The 21,011-nt window shown below is 33.8% G+C and overlaps 2 protein-coding genes across 3 annotated transcripts in view; both read right to left on the reverse strand.

The window, feature by feature from the left end:
• Nucleotides 1-5,911: 5,911 nt before the first annotated feature.
• Nucleotides 5,912-13,974, reverse strand: LOC107564420 (uncharacterized). 2 transcript variants are annotated; one of them, XM_016249513.1, is made up of 8 exons: nucleotides 13,642-13,974; nucleotides 11,009-11,341; nucleotides 8,316-8,336; nucleotides 7,955-8,034; nucleotides 7,034-7,139; nucleotides 6,788-6,901; nucleotides 6,390-6,575; nucleotides 5,912-6,250 (listed from the first exon to the last, which is right to left on the reverse strand). In XM_016249513.1, the coding sequence occupies exons 1-8, from the start codon at nucleotides 13,673-13,675 to the stop codon at nucleotides 6,186-6,188; spliced, it is 939 nt and encodes a 312-aa protein (XP_016104999.1). In that variant the 5' UTR covers nucleotides 13,676-13,974; the 3' UTR covers nucleotides 5,912-6,185. The 2 variants fall into 2 exon arrangements, with proteins under 2 accessions (XP_016104999.1, XP_016104998.1); XM_016249512.1 differs by lacking the exon at nucleotides 13,642-13,974 and adding an exon at nucleotides 12,159-12,263.
• A 2,503-nt stretch (nucleotides 13,975-16,477) lies between these two features.
• The window catches only part of LOC107564421 (anaphase-promoting complex subunit 10-like), a 5,253-nt gene continuing 719 nt past the window's right edge, over nucleotides 16,478-21,011 (reverse strand). Inside the window, exons 2-5 of the mRNA XM_016249514.1 lie at nucleotides 18,988-19,107; nucleotides 18,783-18,873; nucleotides 17,493-17,613; nucleotides 16,478-16,880 (exon numbers count right to left, since the gene is read on the reverse strand). Of these exons, the coding sequence (XP_016105000.1) occupies nucleotides 16,650-16,880; nucleotides 17,493-17,613; nucleotides 18,783-18,873; nucleotides 18,988-19,102 (558 nt within the window). The 5' untranslated portion in view covers nucleotides 19,103-19,107 and the 3' untranslated portion in view covers nucleotides 16,478-16,649. The remainder of the gene's footprint in view (nucleotides 16,881-17,492; nucleotides 17,614-18,782; nucleotides 18,874-18,987; nucleotides 19,108-21,011) is intronic.

Below are 21,011 nucleotides of genomic sequence, written 5' to 3' on the forward strand. Positions count from 1 at the left end.
AATGCATACTAGTAAAGATATTAGGTAGTTTGTTGGTGGACCAAAATCTAAATAAAAGGAGAAAATAAGGCAAAAAATAATATTAAATCATTTTAAGTTTAAAATAAAGTGTTTTCTGTGATCTGCATGTCTTTTCTTTAATAAATACATTTAGGTAGTGCTGTCAAACAATTAATCGCGATTAATCGCATCCAAAATAAAAGTTTTTGTGTGCATAATACGTGTGTACTGTGTATATTTATTATGCATATACATACACACACATGCATGTATATATATATGCCAGAAAATGTAAAATAATTGTATTTATGTATGATATAAATTATATATTAATATAATTATATGTAAATATTTTTTACATGTATGTGTGTGTATTTATACATACTAATAAATATACACAGTACACACACACTTTATTATGTACACAAAAACTTTTATTTTGGATGCGATTAATCACAATTAATCGTTTGACAGCACTAACTTTAGTACATTCGGAAAAATTGCATAGTTGGATTATTTATTTAATTAATTAAAAATATAGTCAAAATAGTGAAATATTATTACAAATTAAAATAACCATGTTCTATGTGAATATAGTGTAAAATATAATTTATTCCTGTGATCAAAACTGTATTTTCAGCATCATTAAATAAAAGTTTTTGTGTGCATAATACGTGTGTACTGTGTATATTTATTATGCATATACATACACACACATGCATGTATATATATATGCCAGAAAATGTAAAATAATTGTATTTATGTATGATATAAATTATATATTAATATAATTATATGTAAATATTTTTTACATATATACATGTATGTGTGTGTATTTATACATACTAATAAATATACACAGTACACACACACTTTATTATGTACACAAAAACTTTTATTTTGGATGCGATTAATCACGATTAATCGTTTGACAGCACTAACTTTAGTACATTCGGAAAAATTGCATAGTTGGATTATTTATTTAATTAATTAAAAATATAGTCAAAATAGTGAAATATTATTACAAATTAAAATAACCATGTTCTATGTGAATATAGTGTAAAATATAATTTATTCCTGTGATCAAAACTGTATTTTCAGCATCATTACTCCAGTCTTCAGTGTCACATGATCTTCAGAAATCAGTATAATATGCTGATCTGCTGCTCGAGAAACATTTATGATTATTATCAATGTTGAAAACAGTCGTGCTGCACAATATTTTTGTGGAAACCGAAATACATTTTGTTTTCAGGATTCTTTGAAGAATAAAAAGTTCAAAGGAACAGCATTTATCTATCTATCTATCTATCTATCTATCTATCTATCTATCTATCTATCTATCTATCTATCTATCTATCTATCTATCTATCTATCTATCTATCCGTCTATCAATCTATCCATCTATCTGTCTATCAATCTATCCATCTATCTATCTATCTATCTATCTGTCATCTATCTATCTGTCTGTCTGTCTGTCTGTCTATCTATCTATCTATCTATCTATCTATCTATCTATCTATCTGTCTATCAATCTATCCATCTATCCGTCTATCTGTCTATCTGTCTATCTATCTATCCGTCTATCAATCTATCCATCTATCCATCAATCTATCAATATATCTATCCATCTATCCATCTATCTATCTAGCTATCTATCTATCTATCTATCTATCTGTCTATCCATCTATCTGTCTATCTGTCTATCAATCTATCTATCTGTCTATCAATCTATCTATCTATCTGTCTATCCATCTATCTATCTATCTGTCTATCAATCTATCTATCTGTCTATCCATCTATCTATCTATCTGTCTATCAATCTATCTATCCATCTATCTGTCTATCTATCTGTCTGTCTGTCTATCTATCTATCTATCTATCTATCTATCTATCTATCTATCTATCTATCTATCTATCTATCTATCTATCTATCTATCTATCTATCTAATGCAGTTCATTATCTCCAGCAGAGAGCGCTGTCTCACACTATTTCCATTCTGACCACACTAAGAGGATTTTGATGAAGAAGTGTAATTTCCTCTATGTTTCTTTGATGTAAACATTCAAGACCACTGAACTTTAGGTAGTTTATTCAGAGGAAAAGCTGTCCTGTTATAGCGCTCTCTTAAATATGTGTTTGGGGGCCCCTTCAGACAGGGGAGTTTCCTCAGCTATATTTAGACATCCTTCATAATGTCACTGTCATTTCAGGAGTGTGTTGTTAAAGATCAGCCTCTCATGCACAGCGGGGAATCCACAACAGATTGCATTGACATTTACACACAGGTACAGCAATTCTTCAAAGTTCTGGTGCGAATGAATGAAAGACACATGGTGAGTGTAAGAGAACTAGTTAAAAATAAATCCAGTGGTCAGGGCGGCATCACCAACTACGACACTAACCCACATAAAATCACCATTTTAGTTCAAGTTCAAGTCTGCTTTATTGCCAATTCTTCCACATGTACAGGACATTTACAGAGTGTATCAAAAAGCTTGACATGAAACACACTTTCAAACTGTCTTTTGGGTGAGTAATCTCCTCATACTCATATACTCATACAACCTTAACTAACTAAACTACAAAAATAGTTTCTCAGTTATCCAAAATCAAAAGAACATTGATATAAATCCACTTTTCTAAAGGATTCAAGGCTCCTTACACTCTCAGAAAAAAAGGTATAAAAGCTGTCGTACCTAAAAGGGTGGTACCTTTTCAAAAGGTACACTTTTGTACCTTTTAGGTACTAATTTGTAGACTTTAGGAAATTACGACACTAACCCACATAAAATCACCATTTTAGTTCAAGTTCAAGTCTGCTTTATTGTCAATTCTTCCACATGTACAGGACATTTACAGAGTGTATCAAAAAGCTTGACATGAAACACACTTTCAAACTGTCTTTTGGGTGAGTAATCTCCTCATACTCATATACTCATACAACCTTAACTAACTAAACTACAAAAATAGTTTCTCAGTTATCCAAAATCAAAAGAACATTGATATAAATCCACTTTTCTAAAGGATTCAAGGCTCCTTACACTCTCAGAAAAAAAGGTATAAAAGCTGTCGTACCTAAAAGGGTGGTACCTTTTCAAAAGGTACACTTTTGTACCTTTTAGGTACTAATTTGTAGACTTTAGGAAATTAACCTTGGTTTTACTACAACAACAAAAAAGTAACTATTAAACCATGGTAACCACAAATTAACCATGGTTTTGCTACACTAACCATAGTTTAACCATGGTGTTTAGTAAAAATTAAGCGTTAGCGTTAGTTCTGGCAGGTCACGGGAGTCAAGCTTGCATCAGCTGATTCTCAGCTGATCACATCTACCTATAGGAATACGACACCTATCACGACATTCCTATATAAGCTCTATTCGGTATTATTCAGCAGCTTTTCAGCTTGCTCAGGAGCAAATTACCCTCCTCCATCCCCAGCTCCTCCTTTCGCCACAGTCAGGACTTGGCTTTCTGATGTTCCTTGCTACACACTAACACATACATTAATGATATCTGCCTTGTTCTGTTCTGTTAACCCTAGGGGGGTTATTATCGCTGCTCTCCCTGCTCATTCATGACAGGCTGCATGGATGGGTAGGGAGTTTTTTGCCCAGAACAGAACCATAACGCCAAACCAAACTTTATGCTAAGTATCTATCATTTTGACGATAGTGGTCCTGACAGAACTGGTTATACAAGTGGTAAACAATAGGCCAAAATATATTGTTACTACACCTTTACCATGGTTAATTTTCTTAAGGGATTTGTATCTATACTTTTTTCATTTGTTTTGTTTTTATAACTGTACTACCTTAATGGTTTGCCGTTTTGTACTGTTTGATTAAAAAGAAAGAAAGATTAGCGATCCGCTCTATGAAGTTCCCATCTAAATCAAGTGAGTCGCACTCAGCGCTCCCAAGTCACGATCTGAATAACGATTCGCGAATTTGGGATCAGGACTTCAGAGCACATATCACGAATCTTTCAATTCGATAAATGATTTGCGAACCCGCTCCAAAGTTCTGATCTAAATCAAATTATTTGCGATCCGTGCTCCGAAGTCCCGGTCTGAATAATGATTCACGAATTTCAGATCGGGACTTCGGAGCACACATCACAAATTTTTCGACTCGCGAAATGATTCGCAAATACGCTCTGAAGTTCCAATCTAAATCAAATGATGCGTGATATGCGCTTTCAAGGGATAGTTCACCCAAAAATGAAAATTCTGTAATTAATTAAGCCTTCGTTCATCTTCACAAATTAAGATATTTTTGATGAAATCAGAGAGCTTTCTGACCCTGCACAGACAGCAACATAACTGAAATGTTCATCATGTGACATCAGTGGTTCAACTGTAATTTTATGAAGCTTTACGAATACTTTTTGTGTGCAAAGAAAACAAAAATAACGACTTTATTCAACAATTCTTCTCTCTGCATCATTATCGGCCGCCATTATCGAGAGTAGCACGACGCTTGAGCTGCGCCTTGTTTACGAGCCAAAGAATGCACATGCATGTTCAATTCAATTCAGTTCCAGTTTATTTGTATAGCGCTTTTCACGATACAAATCGTTGCGAAGCAACTTTACAGAAAATTAAGTTTCTACAATATTTAGTAGTAGCTTATCAGTGTCGTGGTACTCTCAAAAGAGAATAATTGTTATTTTTGTTTCTGGATTGCATGAAGAATAGGACATAAGGGAAGGAAGTTCAACACTTTCTTCTCAATCACAAGAAAATGAAACACAAATTTAATGTTTATCTAAAGTAATTTTTCCTTATTAGTATGGTTGAATTGGATCATTGAAGGTCAGCAGCAAAGACACTGGTTAATAAAATGGGATTAAATACATAAAGGATATTTGTGTTAACATTTAATTATTGCAGAGTTGCATAATATGCTGCTTTTCACTGTTTTTATTAATTTTGAAGAATACTGAATCTGTTTTTGTGCAGATGAGATGAGTTAGTCTAGAACTGCAGTAACGTCATGTTCACACAGCACCTCTGCACTTACTCCTGATTTCTCTCAACATGGGGACAGGAGAGCTGTCAGTCAATGAATGGGAAAATAAAGTAACTGGTGTTACTTGTTTGAAAAAGTAACTCATATGCTTTCTTGTAAATTAAATGTAATGCATTGCTTTACCGGTTACTTGAAAAAGTAATCTGATTACATAACTTTACCTAACTTTGCTTCACTTGCAATGCGTTACCCCCAACACTGGTTAAGGGGTTACTGTAGCTGGTTCATTTATCGACCAATAGGGGATGGTTGAGGATCACAGCGGTCTTTGTGTTCGACGCCAAAACTATTTGCAATGCGATTGGGACAATGATGGTGTCTGTTTGGGTATCATAGCGTAGCTGCAACCTAACCTGATCTGTTCCAGCAACTCGGGATCCAAAATGCGCATATTCCACTTTGCCTTTCTGAAATAAACAAGAAAATGTATTTGGCATTTTGGCACCGAACCTTTGAGCCAGTGGTTCTTGGTCAAGAACACTAAAGTGGCACCAATCCCCAGGCAAAAGAGCTTCGTTTAGAGGGTCCAGAGGCACAACAACCTTATGATTAACCTGCACGACAGATTCAGCATAAAGTTTGGGATTTGTTGACTAGAAGGCAGACTTCCAGTATGTGGCAAAAAGAAGCAAAGCATGGTGGATATACTGTATACAGCAAATTATATGACCATTTTCCCTCTAAACTGAGGAAGACGAGTATTTAAGCTCTTTCTCTGTGTCTTTCCCCATTGTGCTCATCACCTTCAGCTGAACAAATGTTTAAAGGGATATAAGGAAACTTTCAAATGAATGTTAATGAAGAAGCTTCAGGCATCAGTCAAACACACACAAACACACACACACACAAGTGCATTGCATTACACAGTGCATTCTACAGTGAATGTTTATTATAGCCACAAATTATTTTATACAGCATTTGTATACTAACAATTTTTTACATAAACTTCAACCAATGATTCAATGTTCTTTTTTTTATGAACAGTATACAATCTCCTTTAACAGTAGATGAAACAGAACTTGAAGTGAGAATGGCAAAAGGATGCTTTTGCACTCATATAGTCCAGATCAAGGCATCTTGAACAGATATAGTTTGAATCTAGGTACCAAACACCCAAGATCTTGACTGTTGCATTGGAAACACACACTATGAATGTTCCTTTGGCTCGTCTAGACTGATTTCAGTGAAGATCTCTTCTGCTATTCTCCACCCTGTAATACAGAAAAACATAGTGACACTGTAAACTTACAACATTACCCATGCATAGACCTAATTTTTGTAATTTTCTAAACATAAAAAGGCCAAAAATCATTCTACAGGCACGTTTGTAAATGTTTTGGTTATACTGACCAGCATTACTGACATTATTGTTGTTTTCATTTTGTGCCGTATCGGTGGCTTCAGCTTCGGTCGAATCGTTTAAGTCAGATTCACCTCCAAGCAGATTTAGGTATAGGTTAAACTCCTCGTTCTTCATGGGTGCAGCCAAGCTTGAGTTTGAAGAGAAACTGTTCTCTTCTGGAACATTCTGATAATCTTTAAGATAATAGACAGGAAAATTATCATCACTATTGAACACAACAAAGTGAACTTTTACAACTCATTCATGTCCCTGAAGATATTACAGATTGGAAAAAGCAACCATCAAAAGAAGGGTTTCAATTATAAGCCTATAGAGCTTGCTTGAAATGACAGATGCAAAGCTGCCAAAACAATGTACAAATGCTGCTGTTTGGAAAATGCGTTACCATTTTCATTGGTGGGTGTTTGCTCAGTTTTCTCTCCTGCAGACCCATTTTCTTTGGGATTAGTCTTCTCCTCTGATTTGTCCTCTTGTACATAGTCCAAACACACAGGCAGATCTGAGCAGGAAGACATAAAGAGAGATTAAGCAACACTTACAGGTAGATTTGCAGGTTTCTGACCAGACTGCACACAGTTAAATCAAGAAAGTTCATATCCAGGTGCGTAACTAATTTTGCATTCACACTTGCCTTTGTTAGTTTGTTCATAGCTTATGCCTTGTTGGTTGCTCCTGAGCGGGGTGTCAACGTAATCATTGGCAACTACGTCGCCACGAGTCAGATCAAATGAGTAACTCTACAATCACAATGCAAGAATTATGCAATTAGAATACAGTAGATCACATTAGTGTGTGTGTGTGTGTGTGAGAGAGAGAAGAGAATGTATGCAAAATTCCCCCAAAAATATGTGCGCAAGTATTTTAAATGTTATTTAATTTCTTTATTCATTAATTTTTTTTATTTTATAAAGTGTGATACAGAATACAATAAAAATGTACAAATTCAAAACTGCAAGAAATGACCATGTGACTCTCTTTGATGTAAGTGGATTAAGCAATTCAATAATAATAATAATTAATATTACCTAAAGAGTATTTAAAGCATGTGAAAAGTATGTGGGTAAATAAAATATATATATTTTAATGTATTTATTAACATTTTTATTTGATAAAAATAGAATTTTAAAACAAGAAGAAATTATAATTTGACCCTATTTAATGGAAGTGGATTAGTGAATCAATTATAAAAATAATAATAAATAATATTAAAATGAACAATTTTTTACATTTTATTTATTTATAAAAAAAATTATTGAATAAAATGCAATACGGGATTCAATTCAAAATGGTAAAAATTCCAAATGCCAGTAAATGACAGTGTGACCCTCTTTGATGTACGCGATTTAATTGATTCAATATCAATAACAATAATTTAAATGAAGGAAATTTACTCAATTTCCCTTCCAATGGCAAGAAGTTCATTCTTATGAGAATTAACTAACTACCTTAGAAGAGAGTCGCCTATGTAGCCAGAAGACAGCATGGCAAACAGCTCACTAAGGTTTGTAACAGATCCTAAATGTACAAAATGAAATAACGTATCAAATCTTACCCTTCCTTTCTTTCTCAGACAATACAAAATGCCAAGCAGAAAACCAATCAGGATCAGGATGATGATCAAAATGATGATAGCTGTCAAAAACACACAGAGATCTGTTGTTGTGGTTCTCAGTTTATAATGGGAATAGGTTAATTAATTGGTTTAATAGGTTAATTAATAAATTAATTAACAGGTTGATCAAATGTGACAGTGAAGAAATTTATAACGTTACAGAAACTATTCCATTTCAAATAAATGCTGTTGTTTTTACTGTGTTTTTGATCAAATTAATGAAGCCTGGTAAGGCAGGAAGAAAGGACGTTTCTCATCTTCCACAAAGCAGATGCTGTGATGTGCAGAGAGTCACGCTCACCTCCTGTATCTGATGCTGAATCTGAAACAGAGCAACGATCACATTACAACAAACCAACAAACACCCCAGATACACTGAGAAACAATAAGAAGAAACATCTGCTTTTGAGAGCACGCAGTTATGAAGAAATCATTTTTAAAACAGAGCTTTGGTGTGAGTCTAACACGCTGCTGTAATCGCACACAAAGTGCATTCAAATAGAACAGAGAGAGAGATTTGGCTGCTGTGGTAAGTCTGCATTCAGAAAGCAAGAAACACGCCGAATCTCGCACCCACTCACACTTTAACTGCTCAGATCTCAGAGCTGCTCTGAAAGCACACTTTACACTGTCAGCGCTGCCATTTTCTCAACTTGTCAGAAACATCTTGTGTTTTAGTTACTACTGCATGCATTTAAAAGTATCCATTTTTTGCAACAAAACTGGCTTTTTATTATTTATAGCGGGGTTTTTTTAGTTAAAGAAATATTTTACAGACTTTATCACAAATCATTGATATGTACACTTTGGATTAAAAGTATGGAATACTGTAAAATGTCTTTGTTTCTTCTGCACATCTAGGCTGCATTTATTTGATCAAATATATAAAAACTGTAATGTTGTGAAATATTGTTACAATTTAAAATAACAGTTTTCTATGTGAATACACTCTTAAAATAAAGGTGCTTCAAAAGGTTCTTCACAGCAATACTATTTTTAGTTCCACAAAGAACCATTCAATCAAAGGTTCTTTAAAGAACCATCTCTTTCTTATCTTTTTGTAATCTGAAGAACCTTCTTTCGCCACAAAGACGCTTTTGTGAAACAGAAAGGTTCTTCAGATGTTAAAGGTTCTTTATGGAACCGTTTAGACAAAAAGGTTCTTCTATGGCATCATAAAGCACCTTTATTTTTAAGAGTGTATATGTTAAAAAGTTACTTATTGCTGTGATCAAAGCTGAATTTTCAGCATCATTACTCCAGTGTTAATTCAGAATCAAGAAATTAATACTTTTATTTGGCAAGGACACATTCAATTGATCAAAAGTGAAAAAAAAGTGAATCCTGAAAAATAAAATGCATCACCGTTTCCACAAAAATATTCAGCAGCACAACTGTAAATGTTTCTTGAGCAGCAAATCAGCATTTTATACTGATTTCTGAAGATCATGTGACACTGAAGACTGCAGTAATGATGCTGGAAATTCAGCTGCGCATCACAGAAATAAATTACATTTGAACATATATTCACATAGAAAACATGTATTTTAAATAGAAATAATATTTCACAATTTTACAGTTTTTTCTGTATTTTTGATCAAATAAATTAAGCCTTGGTGAGTAGAAGAGACTATTTTCAAGCGCATCTCGTCAGTAAAGCCGGTTCTGTGATTAGTAGTAAATCTCCATCACCTGCTTTCAGATGGAGCAAGATTTAATACACAGAGCCATAGTTCACTGACAAGCTAGGCAATATCGCGCTCATAATCGAATGCGATTCATCTGCGATTATGAACGCGATATTACCTAATTGTCAGTGAACTACGGCTCTGTGTAGTAAATGCCGCTCCATCTGAAAGCAGGTGATGGAGATTTACTACTAATCACAGAACCGGCTTTACTGACAAGATGCGCATGACAATCGCATGCGATTAATTGCACAGCCCTATTCTTAATTATTCTAAACTTTGGACCAGTAGCATAAATGTGTGTTCATCTGTTTAATGTCAGAAAGTTGAAAGCGAGTCATTTTTGAAGCTCCAAAAAAGGGCCTTTTTAAACTGGGGAAATATTGCATGTATATAATATTGCAAAAAAAAATTGAATTCTGACAATATGAGCCCTTCAAACCACTATCTAGACTGCTGGTTTAGCGCTCAGACTCTGCAGAAAGCTCAACGGCCTTTACAACACAAATAAACGACCGAATGTCGAAAGTAATAACGGGCATAGTACTATAGTAAAGAGACAACAGCTTCCATTGCCCGGAACCACCGAACAGATCATTAGAAATCCTCCAACCTTTTTTTTGTTGAGTAGTATGGTGCTTCACGTTGCTTGTGGTGCTCTCTGGACGTGCTGTTGAAGAGATCACTCTGCTGGTGCTTCCGTTCACACTTTCAGATTTGGAGCAAGATTTAATACACAGAGCCATAGTTCACTGACAAGCTAGGCAATATCGCACTCATAATCGAATGCGATTCATGAACGCGATATTGCCTAATTGTCAGTGAACTACGGCTCTGTGTAGTAAATGCCGCTCCATCTGAAAGCAGGTGATGGAGATTTACTACTAATCACAGAACCGGCTTTACTGACAAGATGCGCATGACAATCGCATGCGATTAATTGCACAGCCCTATTCTTAATTATTCTAAACTTTGGACCAGTAGCATAAATGTGTGTTCATCTGTTTAATGTCAGAAAGTTGAAAGCGAGTCATTTTTGAAGCTCCAAAAAAGGGCCTTTTTAAACTGGGGAAATATTGCATGTATATAATATTGCAAAAAAAAATTGAATTCTGACAATATGAGCCCTTCAAACCACTATCTAGACTGCTGGTTTAGCGCTCAGACTCTGCAGAAAGCTCAACGGCCTTTACAACACAAATAAACGACCGAATGTCGAAAGTAATAACGGGCATAGTACTATAGTAAAGAGACAACAGCTTCCATTGCCCGGAACCACCGAACAGATCATTAGAAATCCTCCAACCTTTTTTTTGTTGAGTAGTATGGTGCTTCACGTTGCTTGTGGTGCTCTCTGGACGTGCTGTTGAAGAGATCACTCTGCTGGTGCTTCCGTTCACACTTTCAGATTCAGTGTCAGAATCGTCTCTACTGCTCTCAGCCATACCATTTAAATCATTTGACTGATTTCTCCCTAAGCCAGATTCTAACGTGCTCGAGTCATTCCCGACTGTTACTGATTTTGCTGTCGTCACAGTAGTGTTAGAGTCGGATATGTTCGATATTGCATTGGTGGGCATCCCTGAAGGAGATGGTGATGGCATGGAGAACATCCCATAATCGCACAAGAGAAGAGCAGCTGAAAATATAATAAAACAGGACAAAGCATTAATAACAAAAGAAACAGCATGCATGTATGTTACTAACATATTGTCTGTACTTATGAAGAACATATTAATGCCTTACTCTGCATAAGCATATAAACCTACTCAATACCTTAACTTAACAACTACCCTTTAAATATTAATAAGCAGCCAATTAGGAGTTTATTGAGGCAACATTCGTAGTTTATAGTGAGAAAGGGACCTTAAAATAAAGTGTGCCTATATATATTAAATTCAGCATTTATGACATTTCAACAACCATTAGGAAAAATAAAAACAGACACAGATGATAGACAAATAAGATTATAGAGCTACAAAATGAATGCGAATATCATTCAATTGAATTTGATGAGAAATGGTTAATATTGAATTCATATCTCAAATATCTGCCTATAGATTGCAAATGTGAGCACATTGTCGAGATCTAGAAGAGACGTGATTTTTTTCCTCAAGAGAAACACCTGAGCAGCATTTGCTCATTATTTAATCTTACTGCTATCAAGGGGAAACAATTGATATTAAAGAGATCTCAGTTTTTATGGGAAAAGACAGTCACAGTGTGGATAGGAAGATATTTTAAAATTTTTGAATGCACAAAGCCAATAAATAAAACAACAACAACAACAACAACAAAATGATTTGGTATTTTTCTATTTAACAGATTTTAAGTCCAGATTTACATTTTCAGACAGGATAAACATTGTTAAATATTAGTTCACACAAGCCTTGCTCATAGGCTACTCCCAAAAAAACCTTTCGCAACATCTGGTAAAAGAATGTAAAGTAACTCACCAAAAATGTGTGGAAGTACACAGTAAGTGCGCATCTTTCAGTCCGGTCTACTTTGGTTGATAGTAACAGTCCAGCTCCACCTAAACTGAGTTTTCTGCTCTCTGACACGTCATCATCATTGCCTTTGAATCATGCAAACCACAGCGGGGACAGAACAGGATGCCAGCAGCACAGAGACGCACACATGCAAACATGCACCTTTTCTAACCATTCAGAGGAAGTTCAAGTGGAACTACAAGCACGAAATGCAAGACGTGACATCATATTAGATTATAAATACTATACCTTTGAGCCAAATGTGTTATTCCATTAATAATGATAATAAAAACAGATCTCCATTCCTTTCCTGATGAATAGTCTTAATATGATTTACCATATATATGTGCTACTAAGTGTCTCAAACTACATTTTTGAATGCACGTTTAAATTATTGGGGGCTGAAACAAACAGGCTGTAGTTTGTTTCTATATTTTTAAAATGATGGGGTGCCAATATAGTTGCATAACAAGCATGATTAGATTTAGATTTAAATCACTAATACAAAGAAACAAGACATTTAGCAAGATTTGACCTGTGTTTCATTGACATGGATTATTTTACAAAAACTAAAAAAATGCATGCTGAGATCCAAGTAGGTATGCTACTAGTTTTTATTAAACTGTAGTGTGCATTAATCTTGCGAAATAGCAACCCCTGGTGGACAACTGTGTACTTATCTGACTTTTTTATCCAAGTTTGAGCATGAAGTTTGCACTTACACAAAAGACTGATTGACTGACAAGTAAAGCCCAACTAAAAAACAATTGGTGACATTTAAAGGCAATGAAACAATGCAAAAAATAAAAAATAAATAAAAATCAGCGAATTTGTAGAGCATTAAAAAAATGGCACAGCAGATAATAAAGTGTGCCTATATATATTAAATTCAGCATTTATGACATTTCAACAACCATTAGGAAAAATAAAAACAGACACAGATGATAGACAAATAAGATTATAGAGCTACAAAATGAATGCGAATATCATTCAATTGAATTTGATGAGAAATGGTTAATATTGAATTCATATCTCAAATATCTGCCTATAGATTGCAAATGTGAGCACATTGTCGAGATCTAGAAGAGACGTGATTTTTTTCCTCAAGAGAAACACCTGAGCAGCATTTGCTCATTATTTAATCTTACTGCTATCAAGGGGAAACAATTGATATTAAAGAGATCTCAGTTTTTATGGGAAAAGACAGTCACAGTGTGGATAGGAAGATATTTTAAAATTTTTGAATGCACAAAGCCAATAAATAAAACAACAACAACAACAACAACAAAATGATTTGGTATTTTTCTATTTAACAGATTTTAAGTCCAGATTTACATTTTCAGACAGGATAAACATTGTTAAATATTAGTTCACACAAGCCTTGCTCATAGGCTACTCCCAAAAAAACCTTTCGCAACATCTGGTAAAAGAATGTAAAGTAACTCACCAAAAATGTGTGGAAGTACACAGTAAGTGCGCATCTTTCAGTCCGGTCTACTTTGGTTGATAGTAACAGTCCAGCTCCACCTAAACTGAGTTTTCTGCTCTCTGACACGTCGTCATCATTGCCTTTGAATCATGCAAACCACAGCGGGGACAGAACAGGATGTCAGCAGCACAGAGACGCACACATGCAAACATGCACCTTTTCTAACCATTCAGAGGAAGTTCAAGTGGAACTACAAGCACGAAATGCAAGACGTGACATCATATTAGATTATAAATACTATACCTTTGAGCCAAATGTGTTATTCCATTAATAATGATAATAAAAACAGATCTCCATTCCTTTCCTGATGAATAGTCTTAATATGATTTACCATATATATGTGCTACTAAGTGTCTCAAACTACATTTTTGAATGCACGTTTAAATTATTGGGGGCTGAAACAAACAGGCTGTAGTTTGTTTCTATACTTTTAAAATGATGGGGTGCCAATATAGTTGCATAACAAGCATGATTAGATTTAGATTTAAATCACTAATACAAAGAAACAAGACATTTAGCAAGATTTGACCTGTGTTTCATTGACATGGATTATTTTACAAAAACTAAAAAAATGCATGCTGAGATCCAAGTAGGTATGCTACTAGTTTTTATTAAACTGTAGTGTGCATTAATCTTGCGAAATAGCAACCCCTGGTGGACAACTGTGTACTTATCTGACTTTTTTATCCAAGTTTGAGCATGAAGTTTGCACTTACACAAAAGACTGATTGACTGACAAGTAAAGCCCAACTAAAAAACAATTGGTGACATTTAAAGGCAATGAAACAATGCAAAAAATAAAAAATAAATAAAAATCAGCGAATTTGTAGAGCATTAAAAAAATGGCACAGCAGATAAGACAAAAAAAAAAAAAAAGGCACAGCAGACATATCTGATAACTTGTCTAAATATGCTTGTCGATATTTACATGCTAATAAGCATCTCAAACTAAACTTTTTCACGCATGTTTGAATGTTAACATGTGAGCTACAAGTACTACATCTTACATTATAAATCCTATACTTTTAACTCAAAAGTGTTATTCCATTAATAACGATAGTAAGACTAGATATCCATTTCTTACCGGCTTGAACTGTTTGAATGTGTGAACTACAAGTAGTACATCTCACATTATAACTCCTACACTTTGAACCCAACAATGGTATTCAATTAATAATAATAATAAAAGGAGATCTATATTCCTTACCTAATACAGTCTTTATATGCTTGTCGATATTTACGCACACCTAAGGGTCTCAAACTAAACGTTTGAATGCATTTGAATGTTTAAATGTGACCTACAAGTACTGAATGCAAGAAGTGCCATATTGTGCATTATAAATCCTACGCTTTTAACCCAACAATGTTATTTCATTAATAATGATCATATAACTAGATCTCTATTCCTTACCGGCGCATAGATTATCTAAATATGCTTGTCAATATTTGCATGCTGCTTAGTGTCTCAAACTAAACTTTTGAATGCGTACCTGAACATTTAAATGTGAACTACAAGTACTAAATGCAAGAAGTGCCATATCATACAGTATAAATGCTACACGTTTAACCCCAGAATGTCATAATGATAATAAAACTAGATCTCTTTTCCTTACCTGATATATTTGTTTGAACATTTAGATGTGAACTACAAGTACGTCTTATTAGGGCTGGGTAAAAAAAGATCGATATCTCGATTTTTTACGAAACGATATCGATTCCTAAGTCCCAAGAATCGATTATTCTAGCCTGTTTTCAGTTAATGGATGGAACACTGAAGCGCACCTCCCATGGCGCTGTTTAATGTGGAGTGACAGATCGCTGTAGCGCCTCAGTTCAATCCTTAATTATTATAAAAATGTAATTAAGTGCAATTTAAGTAGTTGTACAGCACAAATCAGTCAATTTTAACCTTCAATATTATAACGTACAGTAGTGCCAACTGACGTATATTTGATCAATATTTTACAGCATTAGTTGAGAGATTTTTTTTTCCTTGAGAAAATTTGGCATGTACTGTACCTGATATATATCCAAAATAATCGATACTGAATCGAATCGGTAATCGAATCAAATTGTAAGCTTGTGAATGAGAATCGAATCAAATCGTGAAATTTGTGTCAAAACCCAGCCCTACCTCTTGTTATAAATTCTACACTTTTAACCCAAAATATTATTTTATTAATAACGATAATAAAACTACATCTCTATTCCTTACCTAATAGATTTGTGTGAATGTTTAAATGTTAACTACAAGCACTATATCTTACATTATAAATCTTACACTTTGAACCCAAAAATGTTATTCAATTAATAAGGATAATAAATGCAGATGGATGTTCTTATCTGATGGATCATCTAAATATGCTTGTTGATATTTGCATGCTAATTATTGCCAAACTAAAATTTTGAATGTTTAAATGTGAACTACAAGCGCTAAATGTAAGACTTGACATATTGTACATTATAAATCCTACACTTTTAACCCAAATATGTTATAATAATGATAATAAAAGCATAAAATGTTGTTTGGATCAAAATTGAATATGTTTGGATGTTGAAATTAGAATATTTATGTCTGTATGGCATTAAGCTCACAAACTTGTTATTCCTCAAACTGGCTCTTTGTAGCAACCTGGGACTGATGAAAACCTGTCCATGTTTCCGCAAAGTTGCATAGAAGAGCGTGCAATTGAGCGATCAATCCGCTTGCCATGACAACTGAATAAAGCAAGCTAAACCGATCTACCCTGCTGTAATACAGCATCAAGAGATACAGGACAGGATTTCTTCATTTAAAAAACAAACAAACATTTATTTCCTGTAGATTTGCATTTACATAAACTGAACTTTGAACTGTTCTCTTTACAAAACACATTTTAAACCATCTAAAACCATTTAATTCTAGAACAGTCTTACGGAAAGGCAAAGTCTGCACCTCAGTCCGTCCATTCGAGCAGAAGCTCGGGTCATCTGATGGTGCGGTACATCATGAAGTCTACAGTGGTGCATCGTGGGAATTTGCCGATGGAGCTCTCCTCCACGGGCGTGTAGACTTTGATCTGCCGCATGTGCGTGTCCCGTCCGTTCTGGTGGTTGGCCAACACGGCGATCTGGATCATGAAGGTCCTGATGGGATTGTTCACCAGATCCAACAGAGGGATGTGAATCCAACCGCTCGGCTCCACCATCTCCAACTGCTGCTCTCACACACACAAACAACGCTCAAGTCACAATGAAAGGATTTGTTTTTGTGAAAATGCAATTTATTATGCTTATTATATGATTTCTTAACAAATAAATCAATAAATGGACATGGAACATTAATTTATTATTTTACTATGCAAGAAGAAAGATACCATAGTGTTATTGTAGTATCATTGAGATACTATTATAGCTTCTATTAATATATCTTTATTTTTTATTAATATATTTTATTGATATAGTTTTTATTAATCTAGTATATATACACACACACACAGAATAAGAAGTAAATTTTTAACTATTTGTTAAAAATTTGCTCATTTCTGTTTCTATTAGTTTTCTATTTAATTTTTAATAATTACATTTTTAATTATCATTTTATTACAATTTAGACAAAATTAAATGAGAAAAGTTTAAGTTTTTATTTTATTTCAGTTAATGTTTATTTTATTTACAATATTTTTTATGGTTCTAGATTTTATTTAATGGTTTTATTTAAAAAATATAATATATTGCATAAAAATAATGGACCGTGAAATGCCACAAAAGATGAATCAAGTATTTGAGTTTATAGGTTATGAGACTGTGATGTGATCTGTGTCTCGTACCCGGATCTCCTGCAGGTTGTGGAAGTTGTTTCCCACTCTGACCGAGATCTTGCTGGGAGTGTAGCTCTCATCCGATTTATAATCGGCATAAATACACAGCATTTTCACCGTTGTTTTTCTTCTAACAGGACACAACAGAGAGGAAACATCGTCTGATTCAAATACATTTATATTTAGTCTTACACGACTTACAAATTAGGACAATGGAAGCAATCAAAATCAACAAAAGAGCAATGATATGCAAGTGCTATAACAAGTCTCAGCTTAACGCAGTACACATAGCAAGGTTTTTTTTTTTTTTAAATTTTTTATATAAATACAACATATATAGTTTGTGAAAAGTGCTCATTATAATATTCATCATGAAACAACTTTACGGTTTTCTAAATATAATACAGTATGCACGACTTGTTACTAAAAATGTAATGTAAAGAGTGTCTGATATGTTTTTTAGTGGCTGATGAACATCTAGAGAGCAGGATGGTTGCTAGACATAATGCTTTTATATATTTACATTTAATCATTTAGCAGACGCATTTATCCAAAGCGACTTACAAATGAGGAGAGCAATAGAAGCAATCAGACGAACGAGAGAGCAACGGTATACAAGTGCTGTGACAAGTCTCAGTTAGTCTAGCACAGTACACATAGCTAGGTTTTTTTTAAATAGAATGGAATAGAATAGAATTGGTAAGTGCTAGTATTAGTTCGTCAGGTGCTGGCGATATGATTTTTATACTTATATGGTTATTATTATATATATGATATAATAACCAAGTCTAATAATAATCAATGAGAGGTACATAAAAAAAACCTGTGTTCAATCAAGTACTTTAGTAAAGTACTCAAAAAATATATCTATTGATCAGTGCATTTTCATGGCCTTTAGAGTTAATTTATTACTGAATAAGGATTTTAAAAATATATTTCAGACACACAACCTAAATCATTTAATCAGTTAAATATTTTAGTGTTCTATAAATACATTCAAAAAAATAAACCTACATGATTTTTCCTCGAACTTAATCATTTTACACTTTTCTAGAACTTTACATTTTAATTAAGTTAATAATATATTATGTATAGATATATGAATTAATATATACTATATATGTTTTGTAACTGAACCAAAAAACATTCATGTTAACCAGCCAATCACATATATTTATTAGCTGTAAACAACAGTATCAAAATGTCTAAATACTGTCAGATCAATCGACCCCTGACCGATATCTTGATTTATCAGTGCACTGGTCAGTCAGGTCATAGAGTGGCTAATGGTGTCTCTACCTGAACTGAATGTTCACTAGATGTGGCTGAGAGCCATCGGACTGCCAGTACGTCTCCAGATTATCATCCCTCAACTGGTCGACTCCAAACCCTTCACACAGAAACAGAACGAATGAATGAATGAATGAGTAAACAGAGGAAAACAAAAGATGCATTGATCAGGTGTGCAATGATCAAAAACAGAGAATAAATAAGACACACACACCTGGCTTGCACGAGGACAGCGACCACACGGCTTGCGATCCGATCTCTCGGACGGTACCGGTGCGCTCCAGCTGCTTGGGATCTGCACCTGGGGGGGTTTTAGTGGTCGTCGCCATGGTCACTGAGGAGTGAAAATGAAGACAGACAGAAGAGATGGAATTAAACAACACCCACAGACAGTATAAGATACACTACAATTATAGAACTGGTTTACAGATACATTTTACATAAATGTGGAGTTTTCACTTAGAAAAAAGCATGAAAACAAAACACTAAAACTACGGTATTCTTATTTTGAGATTAATTTTTTAAATGTTATTTTACACACACACACACACACACACACATATGTATAATTCTGTAATTAATTCTATTAATTCTATAATTCTATGTAGAGTTCTGCTAAATGAGTCATGACTAAATAAAATAAATATATGTATGCATGCATGCATGTACGTATATATGTATATATATATATATATATATATATATATATATATATATATATATATATATATATATATATATATATATATATATATATATATATATATATATATATATATATATATATATATATATATATATATATATATATATATATATATATATATATATATATATATATATATATATATATATATATATATATATATATATATATGAAGAGTTCAGATGGAAAAGCATCTAAGCGTCTGATTTTTTCCCCCAAAATGAGCATTTTTATCCGGCTCTTATGTGTAGGTTCAGTGATTTCAATTTAATGGCAATGATTAGGTTCTTTTCATTGCCTTAAAAGTTAAATAACTAAGCATAAACATAGGAGCCAGATAAAAATGCTCATTTTAGAAGATAATTTCAGACGGCACTTAGAGGCTTTTGCAGCTGAACTCTTCATATACTGTATATATATATATATATATATATTGCAAATGAGAAGATAATAGTAATACATTTGCAAATTTGAAAATAAAATGTTAAAACAAGAGAAAAATCTTCCTTCATCATTCAGCATAAAAGATATATTTATGTAAAAATTAAAAAAAAAAATAAAAACCTTTAATTTTTTTTATTAAATTTAAAATGTTTAAAACCTGTCGCTGACAAATGAGGAAAACCTAGTGGTTTGAAGGATGGTGTCAGTTAGTCATGTTAGTTTTTGGGCCTGCAATGTGATTCCTAAATGAAGTCTTTTAATGTCATCTAATGATTCTTAAATATGCTGACAAAATTTGTAACTATTGTTCAAATGAATGACATTTTAGTGGGTGTCTCCTGTAAATCATGGTAAAGATGTATGTCATCATCATTATATAGTTATACTTTACTCAGAAAAATTTTTATTAAACAGGAGACATTCTAATGTACGGGGGGAAATTATTGTTTTGATGCTTGAAGTATATATATATATATACACATTTTATATACTTTATTTGATTCCACATTACAAGTAAAATTTCATTAGGAATCAAATTTTTTGAATGATCTAACAGATTAAAGCAAATCCGCACATTGTTATGGATTATACAGTTCTATGGGTACAGGAAACATTGCCTTTTCCAAATAAACATGCTTCCTATAGTTGCTGAGATTGAACAGTACTTTGCCAACTTATTCGCAGGTTGGGAGTGGGAGGTCCACTTCAGTTCAGTACCTGTCCTCCAGCATAGATCGTTTAAGTCTGGCCAGTCTGATGACACACCAAATCCCCGTGCCCGTCCATCCAGCTTTCCATTGGTCTTTCTTTTAAAACCCAGGAAGCTGTCTTCCCCGCCGCATGCGTGTGGCACCTTCCGTCTTTTAAAATCCAGCAATAAGGATGCTCTGGCCATTCGCCCCACGCTGATATCATCACAGTTTAGCATATTGATAAGGTGAGACTGTCTTGTGGCTATGTACTCCCACATGCGGTTTGGAACTCCAAGCCCCCCATCCTATCTTTTCTGGAAGATAAAACATCTTGTGGAATGTGTGCTGAGACAAAGCCATTTCCTAACCACATTTACGGTTTTGTTGTCCATTTCA

The sequence above is a fragment of the Sinocyclocheilus grahami genome, unplaced genomic scaffold (assembly GCF_001515645.1).
Source record: "Sinocyclocheilus grahami isolate Dianchi unplaced genomic scaffold, SAMN03320097.WGS_v1.1 scaffold932.1, whole genome shotgun sequence".
Lineage (NCBI taxonomy): Eukaryota > Metazoa > Chordata > Actinopteri > Cypriniformes > Cyprinidae > Sinocyclocheilus > Sinocyclocheilus grahami.

Excerpts from the sequence above, each read along its gene's own strand:
- LOC107564420 (XM_016249513.1), bottom strand. The coding sequence starts at position 13,675 with ATGCGCACTTACTGTGTACTTCCACACATTTTTG. Across the intron at positions 11,342-13,641 it reads TGTACTTCCACACATTTTTG|CTGCTCTTCTCTTGTGCGAT; the intron begins GTGAGTTACTTT and ends TTATATTTTCAG. Across the intron at positions 6,251-6,389 it reads CAATAATGTCAGTAATGCTG|GGTGGAGAATAGCAGAAGAG; the intron begins GTCAGTATAACC and ends TCTGTATTACAG.